The sequence below is a fragment of the Nyctereutes procyonoides genome, unplaced genomic scaffold (assembly GCF_905146905.1).
Source record: "Nyctereutes procyonoides isolate TBG_1078 unplaced genomic scaffold, NYPRO_anot_genome, whole genome shotgun sequence".
In the NCBI taxonomy this organism is placed as follows: domain Eukaryota; kingdom Metazoa; phylum Chordata; class Mammalia; order Carnivora; family Canidae; genus Nyctereutes; species Nyctereutes procyonoides.
This window is the reverse complement of record NW_026575146.1, coordinates 79,877,712-79,895,634: the sequence shown is the minus strand read 5'-3', so window position 1 is coordinate 79,895,634 and position 17,923 is coordinate 79,877,712. Positions and strand designations below refer to the sequence as shown.

Below are 17,923 nucleotides of genomic sequence, written 5' to 3'. Positions count from 1 at the left end.
GCCAGGGGGCTGGTGACCAAGGTCTCCCGACCTGGGCTGTTTGAGTGAGCCCGAGCCAGGCGCGCACGTCCCGGAATCCCCCACCCGGCCTGGGTCGCCCTTCCGTGTTGCTCCTACGGGATTTCTGGCCTGTCGGTGTTTGCTTCCCCCGGTTCATCTCCCCGCTTTTTCAGTTGACGCGACCCTCCCTCTCGCTTCCCCCTCTTTTGAGTTTGTCCCCCTGGGACTGTCTCTAACTTGTCTTTTCCGTCTCCCAACTTCCCCGCCTCTCCCTGCCTCCGGGGCGCGCGCGGCTCTCCCGCCACGGCCGCGTCCCTGCGTGGTTCTCTCCGGTTCTCTCCCCGGCTCCGTTCCCGGCTCTCTCCTCTCCCCGCCCCCGCCGTCGTCCCGCGCACGCCCTCTTGGCCTGGGCCCGCGTCGATTCCCCGGGGAGCCCTGCCCCCACCACGGCCCAGTTCGCTTCTCCGCGCCCCGCTCTCTCCAGCCTTGGAAACTGGGCCGACACCCCCCTGTCCCCCCTGCCCCACCCCCCGGCCCGGGGCACTCCCCGCTTGCGGCCGCCCGCGGGGCCGGGCTCCGGTGCGTCCTGGCCGGGGGCCGGGCGGGCCTAGCTGGGGGCGCGCGTCCGGGAAGCGCCCCTTCTGGCCCCGCCCCCCCGGCCCGCCCCCCCCCCCTCGCCCGCCTCTATAAAAGCCCGGGCTCGGCCGGCGACCGCAGCCTGACTTCAGCGCTCGCCCTCCCGGCCGACTCCTCACCCCTCGGCCGCTCGCGCCGCCATGGATCGCGCCACCATGGACCTCACCGCCATCTACAAGGTGAGCCCCGCAGGCGACCCCCCGGGCCCGCCCCCCCCAGGGCGACGAGCGCTAGTGCCCACAGCTCCGGCCCGGCCCGGGGGCCCTGCCTCCCTTCCCACACCCGCGCGGTTCTCAGGAGGTGAAAACAGCCCGCGACTTTCGGGTCCCGGCCCTCGGGAGTCGGGAGGCCGGGGGACTCGTCGGAGTCCGGGGCTGTCTGGAGGCGGAAGTGGCCCCACACCTGGCCTAACCCCCAGTGGTTGGGAGGGCGCGGTTTGGCGCGGAGGCGGCCCTGGGCGCGGAGTCTCGGGCTGAGGGGGGCCGACTCCTGTCCCTCCGCCCCTCGGGCCAGCCAGAGCCCTGGGAAGTCTCAAGTCCGAGGGCTTCCCGACTCCGCGGCTAACTTTGCCTGCTTCTCCAGTTGTGAAACTGGAGAACCCGATGCGAGGGGTCAGCTCCCCAGGGGCCCAGAGGCTCGAAATTGGGAGGACAGTGGTGGTGTCTGACTCTGGGGTCTTGTTTTGATCCGGCCTGGAGAGCCGGGGACTCTGGGTCCCTCGGGAGACACTTCCGTCGGGGGGGGGGGGGGGTTGAACTTCCAAATCGGGATCCCTGCGATCCGACACCCATATTTTAATGTGGGCAGGTGGGGCTCAGGCCGGGAGCCCACAAACCGGACTGGCAAGCTCTTAGGTGCCCTGCAGCTGGGGTGGGGCGTCACCCAGCATTTTCGGTTTCTTAACCGATCCTTGTTCCCACAGAGCCTCCTGTCGCTGAGCCCTGACATGCCATCTGACCACGGAGAGACGGAGTCCATCCCAGGCTGGCCCCCCTCCGGGCTCTGGAGCCCCAGCTCACCCGAGAGGAGCCGGGTTGGGATCAGTGGCCGCCTGCCTGGCCGCTCCACCAGCCTGGTGGAGAGTCCAAGCTGTGGCTGGGTGCCACCACCCCCGGGTTTCGCACCCCTGGCTCCCCGCCCAGGCCCTGAACTGTCGCCTTCACCCACCTCACCTACTGCGACTCCCACCACCTCATCCCGGTACAAGACCGAGCTGTGTCGGACCTTCTCCGAGAGTGGGCGCTGCCGCTACGGGGCTAAGTGCCAGTTTGCCCACGGGCTGGGCGAGCTGCGCCAGGCCAGCCGCCACCCCAAGTACAAGACCGAACTCTGCCACAAGTTCTACCTCCAGGGCGGCTGCCCCTACGGCTCACGCTGCCACTTCATCCACAACCCCAGCGAAGATCTGGCTGCCCCGGGCCACCCTCATGTGCTGCGCCAGAGCATCAGCTTCTCGGGCCTGCCCTCCGGCCGCCGACCGTCACCACCACCAGCAGGCCTGGCAGGCCCTTCCCTGTCCTCCTGCTCCTTCTCTCCCTCCAGCTCCCCACCACCGCCACCTGGGGACCTTCCACTTTCACCCTCTGCGTTCTCTGCTGCCCCTGGGACCCCGGTGGCCCGAAGGGACCCCACCGCAGTCTGTTGCCCCTCCTGCCGAAGGGCTACCCCCAGTAGCGTCTGGGGGCCCTTGGGTGGCCTGGCTCGGAGCCCCTCTGCACAGTCCCTGGGATCTGATCCCGAAGAATATGCCAGCAGCGGCAGCAGCCTAGGGGGATCCGACTCGCCTGTCTTCGAGGCTGGGATTTTTGGGCCACCCCAGCCACCTGCAGCCCCCCGGCGACTCCCCATCTTCAACCGCATCTCTGTTTCTGAGTGACAAGTGCCCGCCCAGTACAGATCAGCTGGATCTCAAGGGGGCCATTTCTCTTTTGCTGTGGGTTCCACAGGGGCCCCGGGGCTGTGGGGAACTTGGGGGACTCAATCAAGTAGCCTCCCCCTACCTTCCAAAGTGCATTAACCCACTCCCCTGACCCCACGCTGGGGCAGGTCCCCAGTGTGCAAGCTCCGTGTTCATGGTGTTGGGGTGGGGAGTTTTCTGGGTCTTGTAAAAAAAAAAAAAGAAGTATGTAGCAGATTTGAGGAAGGCAGTGAGCCCTCTACCCACCCCTCCCTTTCCCAATGCTGTGAATAATAGGCTCCCACTCACTGCCCCCTCCCAATTTCTCCTAGACCCTGAGGTTCCAGAGTCTGGTGGTGACTGGAGCCTCCCCCGAGGGGGAATCCTGGTGCTCGAATTTCCCTCCAAAAGCAAGTAGCCAAAGCCATTGCCAAACCCCCCCACCCCAACCCCCCCAGCCATTGGGCCCTTTATTTATGACGACTTTATTTATTCTAATGGATTTTATAGTATTTATATATATTGGGTCGTCTGCTTCCCTTGTATTTTTCTTCCTCCTTTTTGTAATATCGGAAACGATGGAATAATTATTGTTATAAGTATGCTATAATAATATATTAAGTAATATATTGTTAAAAGTTTATTTTTGTGGTTTTTGGAATTTTTAAATAAAAGGAATCTGTGTGTAAACTGCAGTCCCGGAGTCCTCTGCGGTCGAGAGGGGCGGGGAGTGTTTAGAAGCGGGAGAGGGTAGGGTCCGCCGACGGCCCCTCCGCCCCCCCCTCCCCGCAGGCCGAGCCGCCCGCGGCGCTTACCTGGCAGGAAGTGACGTCACCGGGCCCGGCCGTTCACCTGAGAGGGCGGGCCCAGGTGAGGTCACCCTCGGATCTCGGAGACCAGCTGCCGTCCGGCCGGGCTCCGTGACCCACAGGCCTCGGCCGGGCGCGGGCGGGACGGCATGTTTCCGTCCCCACGGGGCCGAGGGAGGAGGGCGGGGCGGAGAGGACGGAATGTGCCGGGGCGCGAGCCCAGGACGCACGGGGGCGGCGCGGCGGGGGGGAGGGGGCATCCCGAAAGTCGGGGCGCCCGGGGTGCCGGCGGCCTTCCGGGACGTGACAGCCTGGGGTGGGGGGTGAGGGGGGACTCAGGCTTTCGGGACCCGGGGGGAGGCGGCGTGAAAGCCTCAGGATTCGACTCTCGGAGTCTCGGCGCCCTGGAATCCTGGACTCTCGTGGCTCGGAAACCTTGCGGGGCCCGCCCAGTGCCGCCTGCGGCTTCCCGGCCCGACCCTCCGAGGGGCAGGGTCGTGGCCCGTCGGGCCCCGAGGAGCTCGGCGTTGCGGGCCGTCGGCGTCCGGGGGCCTTGGGGGCGCGCGGCCGAGGCGGGGGTCCCCCCCCAGACCCGGGGCGGGTCGCGGCCGCGTCGGGCGGGGCCCGGGGGACCGCGGCGGCCTCGGACCATACAAGGCAACAGGCGGCGGGACCCACCCTGCGGCGGGGGAGCCGGCCGCCCCGCGCCCGGAAGCCGCCCCGCGTCAGCGCCGGCGCCCCGCCCCCCTTCCGCCGCCGCCTCCCCTGCCCCTTCCCCCGCTCCCCTCCCCCACTTCCCTCTCGGCTCCCCGGCCTCCCCCGTCAGTTCCTCCTCCCCTGACCCTCCCCCTCCCCCTCTCCAAGGCCGCCCCTCCCCCAACAGCCCTCTCCCTTCCCCTGGTTCCCCATCCAGCCCCCCCCCGCCCCTTCCCCCTTCCTCTCTTTCCTTCAGTTCCCCTCCTCCTCTCCCTGCCCCCCCTCCCCCCCGCCTGCCCTCTCCACCCTGTTCCTCCCTGCGTCTCACTCATTGTCTGCTCGGTTCCACCTCCTCCCCACCCCTCTGCGCTCTCCTGCTGGGGTCCTGCCTCTGCCTCTCCCTCTCCAGTCCCCCCCCTCCTCCTCTGCCCCCCTCCCCTCCTCCGGCCTCCTGGCCCTCTCCTCTTTGGTGCTCTCTCGCCCCCTGGCCGACCCTGGCCATTCATCTTCCCTTCCAGGACACTGGCCTCCCTTCATTTTTGGGAAAGGGCTCAGATCCCCACGCTTAGGAGAAAGGGTTGGAGTAAAAGACAAACACGGAGACCCAAAGACATTGGGGAGGCCGAGAGCAAGAACAAGCGGTGCAGACGTCTACAGAAGACACGAAAGAAAGAGAAACTGACATCTCTGGCCCTTCCCTTAGCAAAAACAAAACAAAACAAAACAAAAAACCAAAAAACAGGTTCTCTGCCCCTTCGAAAAACAGAAACTTCATCTTTGAAAATGACCCGTATGGCCAGCTACCAGTGCCAAACACCTGCGAGTGCCCTTGGCTCCTCTTTGTCAAACCCACACCCCGGTCCAACAGCACTTGTGTCTGATTCATCCTGTACAGTGATCCACCTGCCTCCTAGGGGCCTCACCCGGGTCCCATGCTGTGGCCCCCACCTGGGTCCCATCCAGCATCATCTCCCCCCCTGAACCTTCCTAGCAGCCCCTTCCCGCTCTCCTGGCTCAGGAACCTCCCTCCCCAACAAGACAACCACAGGGAACCTGTCCTGCCACCTGAGTCAGTCAGGTCACATTAAAGGCAAAGGCCCAAGTCCTCACCAGCCTACAAGGCCTGGCTCTTATCTTTGGCCACTCTTTTGCTCCAGCCACTGGCTTCCTAGCCCCTCACCAATATAGCTGTCCTGCTTCAGCCCCGGGGCCTTTCCACGACTGCTGCCTCTGCCTGGAATATACCCCCCAGGCATCCTCATGGCCTACTTCCCTCCTTGAGGTCTCTGCTCAGATGTCTCCTCAGTGAGATGGTGTTTCACTACTAGGATCACAATCCTCACTGAAGCTCGAACACCCTCATCTCATCCTCCCTACTTTGCTCTGCTTTTTCTCGGACATTCACCACCATGTAACACATAAAATGTAGTTTTCATGTTTACATGAAACCTCCCCACTGGAGTGTCGAATCCTCAGAAGCAGGGACTTGGTCTTGTTAATTGCTCATGCCTAAACCCTAAACAGAAGTCAGCCACGTATTGGATGTTTAGCATTTGTTCAAAGAAACACATCAATGCAGGAAAAGGGAGGAAGAGAGGGAGTAGAAATTAACTCCAAGACACAGGCGGAAAAAAATTAGTAACTATATGACGTGATTGATGTTAAGTAAACTTACGTAATCATTTCACAATTTATGAATATATTGAATCATGTTGTACAATACGGTGTTATATGGAAAAAAAAAATCCAAGACAGAAAAGATGAAGAGGCAGTGCCATACACAGTTTGCGGAGGACACTACACCTCTACAGAAGTCTTAAACTGAGATTTGCAGACCCATTTAAGAGGCCATACTACCCTCTGGCGGCCCGGATGGAAACGGCACCTCCCCGCAACACAGGCCGCTCTCCCGGGCGATCGCGAGTTCCAGGAGTCTTTCCAGCCCGAAAACTCCGAAGATCAAAACATTCATTCCTATAAGTGACGATGTGATGTTTTTGGTGATTTTTAAGACGTATACATTTCTAAAAAGAAGCCGAGGAAAAAAAGATGCTCCAGGTGAGGATCGAACTCACAACCTCGGCATCGCTCCGCTCGCACTGTCGTATAAGTACCGCGCGCTAACCGATTGCGCCACTGGAGCTCCGGCCGCACCCTCGCGTCGCGCGGTCCTTCAGTCGTTCTTGGCCACGTGACTTTACTGGACAGCTCCGCCTTTTACTGCATATGCAAATAAGAATCTTTTGGTTGACCAATGGGAGAAAGCGGGCTACCAGTTCCGGATTCTCACGCCCCGAAGGCCCTTGCTGTAAAAGGGAAAAGTAAAAGAGAGGCGTTTGGAATGCGGGGGCGGGGCCTGCCTGGGACTCGCCTTCTCATGAATATTCAGAGACAGGGGGAGGGGTCTTAACCCTTTATCCGCTGGCCGGCCGGAAGGCAACCCCTCCCCCCGCGGGCGGGAACAGGATATGAGCCCGGGCGGCTGGGGGGGGAGGGGAGGCCCCAGGCGACCGCCCCCCGCCTCACAGCTGGGACCGGACTCTCCCGCCACAGATGTGGCGCCGCCGCCGCGGGAGCCCCGCAGTACTGGTCCCAGAGCCTGAGGGGTTCAAAGTCGTGGACTCGGGAGTCGCGAGTGTGCACCGCGCCCTGAGACCCCGAAGCGCAGGCTAAAGGAGCCCAGATATCCAGGTGCCCAGCGCCCCCTCCTGGAGGAGCCGGCAGTCCGGGACCTCAGACCGGCGCGATCCAGGAGGCCGAGCTTCCCGCACCCCGGTTTAAAGAACTTCGGATCCTGGACCGGTGATTTCCCCCAGGGGTTCCCAGACACCCGAGCCCAGACATCCGAACTTGGCACACGGACTCCTAGCGCCCCAGCCAGTCTGGGGCTGAAACGCCCACTACTTCAAGGGGACCCAGGAATTTGGGACCCCGGCCTGGAGATGGTTTAACCTCTGCTCCTGGAGTTGGGAGAACTCGGGAATCCGGTCGCCCCACGGCCCTACCTAGAAGACTCAGGAATTTGGGTCCGCAGCGCCCCGTGCGAGACCCAAGAGTCGGGACCCCCAGCATCCCTCGCTTAGAGGACCGAGCAGTTCGGACCGCTGCATCCCACTCTCTGAGAGGCCCCGGATTCTGGTCCCCGGAGCCTGAGAACCCGAAGTGCGCGCCCCTGACTCGCGGAGACCGGGGAGTCCGGCCTTGCGCCTCCCCGGGGACCGTGCTGGGGTCGAATAAGCAGCGAGCAGCCTCGGCTCGGGGCTGGAGGCTCCCTGGGAGGTGAGGGGGGAGGCGAGGGGCCCCGACGGGCTGGGGGAGGGGGCGGCGCCGCAGCCGCCGAACAATGAGGGGGCGTGCCGGCGGGGGGCGAGCGGAGGCGCCGGCGGGAGTTTGGGTCTGGAGGGGTGTGGGAAGGCGCTGGGGACCCGGCTGCGGCGGTGGGGCCAGTAAGCGGATCGCGGAGGGACCGGCCGGAGGAGGGGAGGTGGGTCGAGGGCTCAGGGCCAGCGCCCCAACTCGCAGTCCCGGGCGGGGGAGGGAGCCGTCTGCAGGACCCTGGCATCCGGTCCCCCAGCCTCCTCCGCCCTCCCCTGGGACCCCGCGGCCTCCCGCCCACGGCTTTTCCCAGCCCTGCCCCTCGCCCTCCGCTCCAGCCGGAGCCCGAGCGTTCCCAGGATCCCTGAGCCGCCGGCCCCGGACAGACCAGGCTCCCGGCTTCACTCTTCTTTGTCTCAACCTTTCCATCTTTTCCTCTGTGTTCCCTCTCCTTGTGCCCCTCTTTCTGGCGCTCGGCCTCCGTCTGCCCCATTCGTTACTCTCGGGGGTCCCGCGTGGGTTTAGACCGTGCTCCTAAGTCCCTGGCCCAATCTGTGAGTGTGGGCGGAGGGGGAGGCTGATGGGGTCCTCGCATCCCAGAAGGGGGTCTTCCTGCTGCAGCCGCTGAGCCTCTCAGCCATGCCCGAGGGAGCCCGGGGACCCAGCCTGTCCAAACCCAGCCCTGGCCTTGGCCGCGGCCCCACAGGTGAAGTGTGCAACTGTGCAGCTGTGTGTGAGACCCAGACAGGTGAGCGTGCAAGGGAGGGTGGGGGTCTGCTGGGCGTTTGTCCTTCATTCCGGGCACTGCAGCCCTCGGTGGCTGGCCGGGTGCTGGGCAGTGCTGACAACACAGGGTGACAGGGACAGTCCCAGCCCTGCCTATGCAGAGCTCTGCGCAGGCGGATGACACGGTCCCCAGATGGGGACAACCCAGAGGGGGAAACCCAGGTCACGGCTGGGACAGGGTGTAGGGGGGGTTGGTAGAGAAAGACCCGTCCCCTCACCGTGGGAGCCCCGTCTGGGAAGGCCGTGGGTGCTGTGCGGAGGAGGGGACATCTAAACAGAACCGAAAGATTAGGAGGATGGAGTTGGGAAAAGCAAGGAAGAGTATTCTACGCGGAGGGAACGGGGTGTGCATAGGTGAGAGAGGCCGTTTGGGTTTTTTTTTAAGTGAGTGAAAGCAGTGGAGTAGGACTGGTGACAAGTGATGTGGCTGTGCGAAGAGAGCAGAATGGAAAGGTCTTTAATGGCCGCGTTGCATAAGGCCCTGTGGATCTGATAAGTTTGGACTTTATCCTCAGGATATGAAAGGGTTATACTTGGAGTGACAGGGTCAAATGGGCAAATTAATAAAGATCTCCCAGGCTGACACATGGAGGTGGATTAGAAGAGTGGAGGCCAGAGCCCAGAGAAGACCTTGAAGGGAGAGGACTGGACAGGACCAGAGCAGACCAGGGCAGAGGAGAAGGGAACCCAGGGGAAAGCCCAGGCTCAACCGGGTGGGGGTGAGTGTAGGGCTGAGAGCACTCGCTGTGTTTGGGGAGACCCCCCCTGATCTGCTCCACACTCCCAGCAGCCCCTGCAACCCCGGCCATGGCCTCCCCCCGAGGTTCTGGGAGCTCCACATCCCTCAGCACTGTGGGCTCCGAGGGGGACCCGGCTCCGGGGCCCACCCCAGCTTGCTCAGTGTCCAGGCCAGAGCCCCTTCCAGGGCCTCCCATCCGCCTGCATCTGTCACCTGTGGGCACCCCGGGTTCGGCCAAACCCTCGAGGCTGGAGCGAGTGGCGCGAGAGATCGTGGAGACAGAGCGGGCCTATGTCCGGGACCTTCGCAGCATCGTGGAGGTGAGGCAGGTGGGCACCTGAGCCCAGTGGGAACCCCGGCCGGCCTCCACCCCCATAACCCCAGTCACCCCCACAGGACTACCTGGGCCCTCTGTTGGACGGTGGGGTCCTGGGGCTGAGCGCGGAGCAGGTGGGCATACTATTTGCCAACATCGAGGACATCTACGAGTTCAGCAGGTCAGAGGTGGGAGGGATGGGCCAGGGCACCGGCCGGCAGGGTCAGGGGTGGTGGGCTGTAGCCTGACCCAAACCTTGGAGCCCCATCGTGCCCCGTCCAGGCTGGTACCTGGGCTGTAGCGCCACCGGGCAGGGATCATGACGGGGAGTGAGGACCCAGAGTGGCGGAGGGTGAGGGGGATGGAGCCTGAGGACCCAGATGAGGTCTAAATATTGGGGTGTCTCAGCACCATGTCAGGTCTGGGATCACGATGGATCCGGGGCTCCCGGGCCTGAAGATCATGCCAGTGTGAGCATTTTCATCACCATCCCGTCCTGGGAAACCCCTCAGTCCCAGACAAACCAGATGGTTGGCCGGGACCCAGCGAGGACGAGGCTGGGATCCAAGGATCTTGACACCTGCGAGCATCTTAATGAGATCTTGAGATCATTGCAGGAGATCTGAGAAGTCATGACAAGCTCTCAGGATCTTAAGATCATCACAGTTCTGAGGGTCATGACGCCCCTCTCCTGGGGTCATATCACAAGATCCCCGCCCCCAGGCTCATGTCAGCTGTAACAAGATTTTGGGCTGAGGAAGGTGACGCTGTCCGTGGATAAAGGCTGAGCAGGTTGTGATCTCCCGTGTAGCACTCGGAAGACTCCCTTTGGATAGGTGGCCCCTTGAGAGATCCTGACCGCCAAGTCCCCAGCTTCCTGGAGTCCTCCCACAGGGGGCTTGGGGGCTGGGGCAGTCCCTCACCTCCCCCTCTCCCCCACAGTGAGCTCCTGGAGGACCTAGAGGGCAGCCCCAGCGCAGGGGGCATTGCCGAGTGCTTTGTGCAGAGGGTGAGTCAGGGGTGACGGTGCCCAGTCTGGGATGCAGTGGCCTGGGTGGGGGGCGGGGCAGACCTGGGCCAGGCCTGAGGGGGGCCCATGGGGCGGGGCAGTCACACCTCAGCTCTCCCTCCCATGTCCCCCGCAGAGTGAGGATTTTGACATCTACACGTTGTACTGCATGAACTACCCGAGGTGAGGGGTGAGGAGCCCCTGCTGGGCCCCAGGCCTTGCCCACTGAGCGGATGCGCCAGCCAGCCTCCCTCCACCCCCTCCACCTCCACCCGCCCAGCTCGACCCCTGCCTGACCCCCCCACCTCTCCCTAAGCCGCCCCTGACCGCCCCCCAGCCCCCCCCAGCCCCTGCAACCCTGGCCACTCCCAGCCCGCCCACCGAGGCCGCCAGCTGACCCCTGACCCCTGCTGTGCCCCCAGCTCCCTAGCCCTGCTCCGGGAGCTGTCGCTGTCCCCGCCCGCAGCCCTGTGGTTGCAGGAGCGCCAGGCCCAGCTCCACCACTCGCTGCCCCTGCAGAGCTTCCTGCTCAAACCTGTTCAGCGGATCCTCAAGTACCACCTGCTGCTGCAGGTCAGCCGTGGCCCTGGGGGGCTGTTCGCGGTGGGCGGGGGGGGGGGTGTCCGGGTGGTACATCTGGAGGGTGGGCCAAAGGACAAGTCCCCTAGAAACCGGGACACCAGTTGGGGCTGGGGCTTCTAGCGCCTGCTGATTCCACTTTCTGTCTCTGCTGTTTGTCCCCTTCTCTGGGTCGCCACCTCTGCCCCTACCTCTGTCTGTCTCCTGTCGTTCTCCTCTTTCTCTCATGTCTATCCCCTCCCTGGGTGCCTGGTGGCTGCCTGGCAGGAGCTTGGCAAGCACTGGGCGGAGGGCCCGGGCGCCGGGGGCCGCGAGATGGTGGAAGAGGCGATTGTGTCCATGACAGCTGTCGCCTGGTACATCAATGACATGAAACGCAAGCAGGAGCATGCTGCGCGCCTCCAGGTGACCCCGGCGGGGGAGGGGCGGCTGGACAGGGCAGGGGGGGTCTTTGGCAGGGGGAGGGTGGGGATCGGTGCTCCCCGGGTGGCCTCGGAGGGCTGTGTTGCTAACGCCCCTGTCTTGCTGTGCCCGCTTCTGTGCCGTCGCTCCTGGCGGGGCCCGGCAGGAAGTGCAGCGGCGGCTGGGCGGCTGGACCGGCCCGGAGCTCAGTGCCTTCGGGGAGCTGGTGCTGGAGGGCGCCTTCCGAGGCGGCGGTGGGGGCGGCCCCCGACTTCGAGGGGGCGAGCGGCTGCTCTTTCTCTTCTCCCGGATGCTGCTCGTGGCCAAGCGCCGGGGACCGGAGTACACCTACAAGGGCCACATCTTCGTGAGTTCAGGGTTGGGGGCGAGGCCAGAGGGTTACCTGCCAGCTGTGTCGTATATACCAGTGTCCTTACAGGGAGGACCCGGGGCACGGTCTGCAAAAAAGGGACCACCCAGCTTAAAAGGGCCACGTTTTCTTGAGTCCAAGGATGGGAGGGTGAGGTTTAATGAGGGGTGAGGCCAAGCAGGATGCAGGTGAGGACCTGGGGAGCGGAGGGCTGGATTTGCCCACCTGGCAAGCATCTTCTTGATTCAGATGAAGGCGAGGGGCTGGTGAAGGAGGACAGAGCCCAGCCTGGTGGGGAGGCTCCCAGGGGCAAAGGGGACCCACCACGCAACGTTAGGGGCACATCTGTCTGGGAGGTAGGGACCCAGATAGGCACAGGAGGCCTCTGCCCAGTCTAAGGTTGCTGCCCCTCAGTCTAAGGTTGCTGCCCCTCTGTCTCCCCTCACCCCAGTGCTGCAACCTGAGTGTGAGCGAGAGCCCTCGAGACCCTCTGGGGTTCAAGGTGTCCGATCTGACCATTCCCAAACACAGGCACCTGCTCCAGGTGAGTGCCAGGTGGGGCTGGGCGGTCAGGGTTCCCCTCGGTCCCTAGACCTCACACCCGGCTCCCTACTTCCACCCCATCCCACCCCCAGGCCAAGAACCAAGAAGAGAAGAGGCTGTGGATTCACTGTCTCCAGCGCCTCTTCTTTGAGAACCACCCGGCCTCTATCCCTGCCAAGGTACAGCTCCTGCCCATCCGTGGGCCTTCAGCGTGCTGGAGGACTAACCCCGGGCCCCCCAGTACCGCAAGACCCTGAGTGCGGGGGCACCCACTTAGACTGTGATCGATAAATCACAGAGTCAGGCTGCCTGGGTTTGAATCCCAGCTCCACCCTGCGACTCTGTGACTTCGGGCAAGTAACGCAACCTCTCTGGTCTCAGTTTCCTCCCCTGGAGGAATCAGCACCGACCCCCCCAGAGTCGTGGTGATTGCTAACAATCATCAGCTTCACACGTAGCAGCACCCGTTACCGGGACTAGGACAGGGGTGCTCAGAGACGAGGCCTCCGGGACGCCACCCTTGTCCTTGTCTCTTTCAGGCGAAACAAGTTCTCCTTGAAAACAGCCTGCACTGTGAGTTGAGGCCTTGGGTTGGGAGAATGTGGGAGTAGAGGAATTCCTCCCCAAGGAGAAGGAGATTATTGGGTTCCAAATTTCTACCCCTAGGTGCTCCTAAAAGTAAGCCTATCCCAGAGCCCCTGACACCCCCGCTTGGGTCTCCCCGACCTCGAGATGCTAGAAGTTTCACCCCTGGACGAAGGAACACAGGTAAAGACGGAACCCTGAGGATCCCCCCACCTCTTCCCCCAGCAGCTGCACCCCCAGCCTTCTCCTCCTTCAGGAGCTGGGGCTGGGCCCCTCACGGGCTTCTAACCTGCCTCTCCCACAGCTCCGTCTCCAGGACCCTCTGCTACCCGCCGTGGCCGCAGACAGTCCGGTGAGTGTCCTCCACCTAAAGGTTGACTGGAGATTGCGGTGGGAGCTGGGCCCCTGACGTCACTGTGTCCTCTCCCCAGAGCCAATGAAGGACCCGTACGTTATGTTTCCACAGAACGGTACGTGACCGCCCTGGCCCAGCTGGGTGCAGCCCTGTCTGTCTGTCTTCACAGGGGATGGCCTGTGTGCATGGTGGAGGGGTGGCAGGGGCAGCTCATCGGTGGGTCAGGAAGGGCCTTATTCCTGCATCTCACTCTTCTCTTTCTCATCTCTCCATCCCCAGCTCAGCCTAGACTCAAGGTAAGAAGTCTCCTAGGGAAAAAAAAAGAAGTCCTCTAGGACAGGATCTGGGGACCCAGACTCCTGGGTCTGGGAGGAGGGGACAGGGCCCTCGACTCCTATCCTCCATCCTCTCTCCTTGCTCACAGCACGCTGGCAGTGAGGGGGAGCTATACCCCACCTTAGAGCCTCAGCCACCAGTTCCAGCTTCCGGACCCCCTGAGGACCTGGAAGACACTGGACCCCCCACCCTGGAACCCTCTGGGACCTCGATCACTGAAGAGATCCTGGAGCTGCTGAACCAGAGAGGCCTCCGGGATCCAGCGGTGAGCTGGGTGTCCCAGCATCGTGTCCTTGGGGCTCTTGGCTGGGGGTCGGGGGTGGGGGGCCAGCCCGCCCTGATTATCTTTGGCCTCTTCCACACTGCCCACTACAGCCATCGCCCCACGACATCCCCAAGTTCCCTGGAGACTCCCAGGTGCCGGAGGGCAGTGACCCCCTCACATTCCAAGCCCTGCCCAGCCGGGACTCTTCAGAAGAGGAGGAGGAGGAGGAGCTGGAAATGGACGAACGGGGGCCTTCCCCACTCCATGTCCTGGAGGGGCTCGAAAGTTCCAGCGCAGCTGAAAATCCTGACGTTCCTGGCCTTACGAAAAGTCCAGATACACCCAACCTCCCTGAAATTCCCAGCCTGTCTGAAATTCCCAAGATTCCCCACCTTCCCAGTCTGTCAGACATTTCCAGTGTTTTTGAAATGCCCTGCCTTCCAGCCATACCTAGTGTCCCTGACATTCCTAGTCTTCCCAGCGCTCCCACCCTGCCCTGTGACTCATGGCTCCAGGGACCTCTGCGGGGGCCCGATGAGGCCCTGGCCACCAGGAGAGAACTGTTCCCTGGAAGCAGTTCCACAAAACTGGGAGAGCCGTCCTCAGGCGGCAGGGCGGGGCGGGAGGAGGCTGCGGAAGGGGAGTCGTTCCCAGACTTCCAGCCGCAGGATGTCCCCCGAGATCAGGGATTCCCGGATGAGCTGGAATTCCGCTCCTGTTCGGAGATCCGGAGCGCCTGGCAGGCCCTGGAGCAGGGGCAGCTGGCCCGGCCGGGTTTCCCGGAGCCACTGCTCATCCTGGAAGATTCGGATCTGGGCGGAGGCAGCGGCGGGAGTGGGAAGGCAGGAGCCCCGAGTTCGAGTTCGGAGCGGGCGGCCTCCCGAGTGCGAGAGTTAGCCCGGCTTTACAGCGAGCGCATCCAGCAGATGCAGCGGGCTGAGACCCGGGCGTCGGCCAACGCCCCCCGCCGCCGGCCGCGCGCCCTGGCCCAACCGCAGCTGTCCCCCTGCCTGCCGCACGAGCAGGCTGAGCCAGGTGAGGTCCAGGTGTGTGTCCGCAGAGACGGCCCACGCGGAGACGGGAGTGCTGACTCGGTTCTTTCTGTGCACACAGGGCCCCTGCCTGCCTTTGGACATGTGCTGGTGTGTGAGCTGGCCTTCCCGCTGACCTGTGCCCAGGAGTCTGTTCCTCTGGGTCCCGCCACCCGGGTTCAAGCCGCCACACCTTTGTCCAAGCAGGGAGGCTGCCTGGGGGGCGAGGGTCTAAACGTTTCAAATTTGCCTGAGCAAGACCCTCTGAGCATCCGGGTTCCAGCTGCGGCCCCGTTGCCTGAGCAGAGAGGCCTCTGGAATATACAGAGTGTGGCCGGAGCCGCCGCAGCCGTGCCGAAGCAGGAGGACGCCCCAGGTGTTCGTGTGCCGGCTACAGCTTTGCCTGCTCAGGAAGCCCCCCTGGAAATCCAAGTTCCAGGCACCGCTCCTTTGGCTGAGGATGGAGGCCATGTGGACATCCGGGATCCAAGCAGCCCCGCTTTGCCCAGGCGGGGATGCTGTTCCGATGTTACGGTTGTAGCCACGGCCACTACGCCCAAGCAAGAAGGTCACCTGCGTGCCCAGACCCCGGCCGGTACCCCGCTAACTAAGCAAGGAGGTCCCCGGGATGTTCAGTTCCCAGCCGGCAGCTGCGATCAGGCCTTGAACACTTCGCTTACGCATGGAGGGAACCATCAGATCCCAGGCAGCACCTCACTGCCCCTGCGACACGAGCTCCCGGACGTTCAGGCTCCAGGTGCCTCACCTGTGCCTGCATGTGGAGGCCACCTAAGCCATCACGTCCCAGCCGGTGCTCCACTGTCTTCACCCCAAGACTGCTCAGACGTTCAGGCTCCGGACCCCTCGCCTTTGCCTGCACACGGGAGCTGCCTAGACCATCGGGTCCCAGCCAGCACACCGCTTTGTGTGCCCCACAACCCAGACGTCCCAGCTACCACACTTTTGCCCCAGCGACCATGCCTCCCGGACACCCAAGTCCAGGCCCTCCCACCTTTGCCCGAGCAGGACAGCCTCCCAGACAGCCCCGGTCCATCTGCTGCACCTTTGTTGGAGCAGAAGAGCCTCACAGAAGGGCACGGTCCAGCTGCAATGCTTTCGCCCGAGCGAAGAGGCTCTCAGGACATCCAGGGCCTGGTACCCACACCGGGCCAGAGCGCCGTGGTTATGTCCAAACTGGGAGGCCACCTGGTCTCTCCTGTAGTCCGGTCAGAGACTTCAGAGTTGACCCCACCCCACAGTCCCGCTCCTCCAACCCGTCAGCTCCTGGGCCCCAATGCAGCTGCCCTCTCAAGATACCTGGCAGCCTCGTACATCAGTCAGAGCCTGGCTCGGCGGCAAGGGCCTGGGGGGGACGCTCCCGCAGCCTCCCGGGGTCCCTGGTCCTCCTCTGCCCCCGCATCGCGGGCACCTTCACCACCGCCCCAGCCCCAGCCCCCACCCCCCCCAGCCAGGAGGCTCAGCTATGCCACCACGGTCAACATCCACGTCGGGGGTGGTGGGCGGCTGCGGCCGGCCAAGGCCCAGGTCAGGTTGAACCACCCCACTCTCCTGGCGCCCCCCCAGGAATCTGTGGGCCTTCGCGGGGCCCAGGGAACTCCTGATGCCCCTTTCCACACATGAGCCGGATGCCGGGCTTCTTGAAAAGCAAGGACCTCAACCAGATGCCACCGACCCTCAGAACTTCACCCTGAAGTCCAGACACTGAACACAGGTGTAAAGATTGCTGCAGCTTTTCAACTCCTGGGAGCTGCTTTGGCAAATGGTCCTTTTTACTTGCCTTGATTAACTCAACAGGGATGGGGAGGGGGATATCATTAATATTTTGTTAATATTATGAAGTTCTGTATCTTTTCCCATTCTGGAGGCAGTGGGGGATGACAAGACAATGAATGCGAAGCTCTGACACATCCGTGAATCAGTGGTTCTGAAAACTGGAGGCATCTCAAACAGTCTGAGAATTAGAACCCTCCATTACCATTCGGTGTTTGCTTTCAGAGTTCAGGAACTGCTCGATGTCATCCAGAAAAGCCAAGTTAAGCAGCTTCATTCCAAGTAGACTTGGAAGGCCATTCCCTTAGCAGTTCAGCCTGTTCCTGTGTCCTAGCTCATCTTGTTCAGCGGTCTCCGTCCATCTCCTGCCTGGCTACCTATTCCAACTTCAATCCACATGCCATGCTTTATTTCGTCCACTCTGCCTCTTCATCGACCCATCATCCTACCCCCATTCTCCTACCCATTCATCCATTCCAACACTGTCTCCTGTCCATGTTGTCCAACCAGCCCTTCTCCATTCATCCATCCCTCCAGATTTGCATCTCTACCCATTCATCTGTCTCTCACTGACTCAGCCATCTAATCCATCAGCGCAGCAACCCAGTGTTCTCTACCACCATCCATCCTTCCTTAGATTCTTTTGGGTCTTGGGACGACAAGATTTCAGGGATTGTTTCACACTAACACTAGAGTGAGTTGGGTTTGGGATTCTGGGAAGTCTGTTCCACATCGGATTTCACTCCCCGACACATGAATGTTCCGATTCTTGTGCCCACCTACACACATCGGATCTTCATACCCCCTCGCTCTAGTTCAGGACCTCTACAGTGCCTCTGTGTCCCCACTCCCAAGAAAGAAATTCAGGTCAGAGACAAAGGCTTTTATGTTAGAATCACTCTGCCTCCTCCCAGCAGTGGCATGCCTGGCGAGCAGCCGAATTTAAGCAGTTTCTTTGGTAATAGACTAGCTTCGTTCCTTGAACGTTAAACGTCTTGTACTTAGCACATTGTCTTACTTAATTTTCTCTGGAATTTCCTGAGGCACCACAGCGTCATAGCTGAGTTCAAATCCTGACTTTTCCAGTTGCTATATGACCTTCAAGTCTGGAGTCTGGGTCTTCTCAACTGCTACAGTTGAGAAATTCTAACAGTACCTGCCCTGTAAGATCATTGTTTGTAAAGATTCAGGGAGCACAGCCTCACTTCCCAAATGTATTTGAGCCTCTGACTCACCAGGGCATTGTTCAACTCACAGATCCCCAAGGACTCAGGCTCTTAGTTCCACCTATGGACTCAGAACCTCCAGGGCAGGAGCCTGGGAATCTGAAGTTTGAACAATCAGCTAACAGGAAAAAAAAAATAAGATTGAGTACCAGCTGCATAGCATGAGCATTAGTCACTTTATGTGAACTCATTCACTTTGAATCCTCTCAATGTCCCTAAAAGGCACGTGAGAATGGT

General features: G+C 62.0%; 2 protein-coding genes and 1 non-coding gene across 8 annotated transcripts; 2 read left to right on the top strand and 1 right to left on the bottom strand.

The window, feature by feature from the left end:
- The first annotated feature begins 712 nt into the window (after nucleotides 1–712).
- On the top strand, nucleotides 713–3,223 carry ZFP36 (ZFP36 ring finger protein). The gene is made up of 2 exons (XM_055310559.1): nucleotides 713–815; nucleotides 1,559–3,223. The coding sequence occupies exons 1-2, from the start codon at nucleotides 777–779 to the stop codon at nucleotides 2,510–2,512; spliced, it is 993 nt and encodes a 330-aa protein (XP_055166534.1). The 5' UTR covers nucleotides 713–776; the 3' UTR covers nucleotides 2,513–3,223.
- A 2,865-nt stretch (nucleotides 3,224–6,088) lies between these two features.
- Nucleotides 6,089–6,181, bottom strand: TRNAI-UAU (transfer RNA isoleucine (anticodon UAU)). Its single transcript is given in 2 exon segments — nucleotides 6,089–6,124; nucleotides 6,144–6,181. It is a non-coding gene; the product is annotated as a tRNA-Ile (tRNA).
- A 341-nt stretch (nucleotides 6,182–6,522) lies between these two features.
- PLEKHG2 (pleckstrin homology and RhoGEF domain containing G2) lies at nucleotides 6,523–16,667 on the top strand. Of its 6 annotated transcripts, none has more exons than XM_055311287.1 (19): nucleotides 6,523–7,317; nucleotides 7,975–8,101; nucleotides 8,930–9,198; nucleotides 9,275–9,375; nucleotides 10,137–10,203; nucleotides 10,340–10,386; nucleotides 10,626–10,776; nucleotides 11,050–11,187; nucleotides 11,351–11,551; nucleotides 12,006–12,098; nucleotides 12,190–12,276; nucleotides 12,637–12,670; nucleotides 12,764–12,865; nucleotides 12,987–13,034; nucleotides 13,114–13,152; nucleotides 13,317–13,333; nucleotides 13,462–13,638; nucleotides 13,749–14,673; nucleotides 14,752–16,667. In XM_055311287.1, the coding sequence occupies exons 2-19, from the start codon at nucleotides 7,993–7,995 to the stop codon at nucleotides 16,308–16,310; spliced, it is 4,164 nt and encodes a 1,387-aa protein (XP_055167262.1). In that variant the 5' UTR covers nucleotides 6,523–7,317; nucleotides 7,975–7,992; the 3' UTR covers nucleotides 16,311–16,667. The 6 variants fall into 6 exon arrangements, with proteins under 6 accessions (XP_055167262.1, XP_055167261.1, XP_055167258.1 ...); XM_055311286.1 differs by having other exon boundaries at nucleotides 8,927–9,198; XM_055311283.1 differs by having other exon boundaries at nucleotides 13,749–16,667.
- The last annotated feature ends 1,256 nt before the right edge of the window (nucleotides 16,668–17,923 follow it).

What these genes read in the sequence shown, in the direction of transcription:
- ZFP36 (XM_055310559.1), top strand. Translation starts at nt 777, where the DNA reads ATGGATCGCGCCACCATGGACCTCACCGCCATCTACAAG. An exon ending in ACCTCACCGCCATCTACAAG is followed by an intron (nt 816 to 1,558) that starts GTGAGCCCCGCA and finishes TTGTTCCCACAG; the next exon opens with AGCCTCCTGTCGCTGAGCCC.
- PLEKHG2 (XM_055311281.1), top strand. Translation starts at nt 7,993, where the DNA reads ATGCCCGAGGGAGCCCGGGGACCCAGCCTGTCCAAACCCAGCCCTGGC. An exon ending in AGTACCACCTGCTGCTGCAG is followed by an intron (nt 10,777 to 11,049) that starts GTCAGCCGTGGC and finishes GCTGCCTGGCAG; the next exon opens with GAGCTTGGCAAGCACTGGGC. An exon ending in CCCTGGACGAAGGAACACAG is followed by an intron (nt 12,866 to 12,986) that starts GTAAAGACGGAA and finishes CCTCTCCCACAG; the next exon opens with CTCCGTCTCCAGGACCCTCT.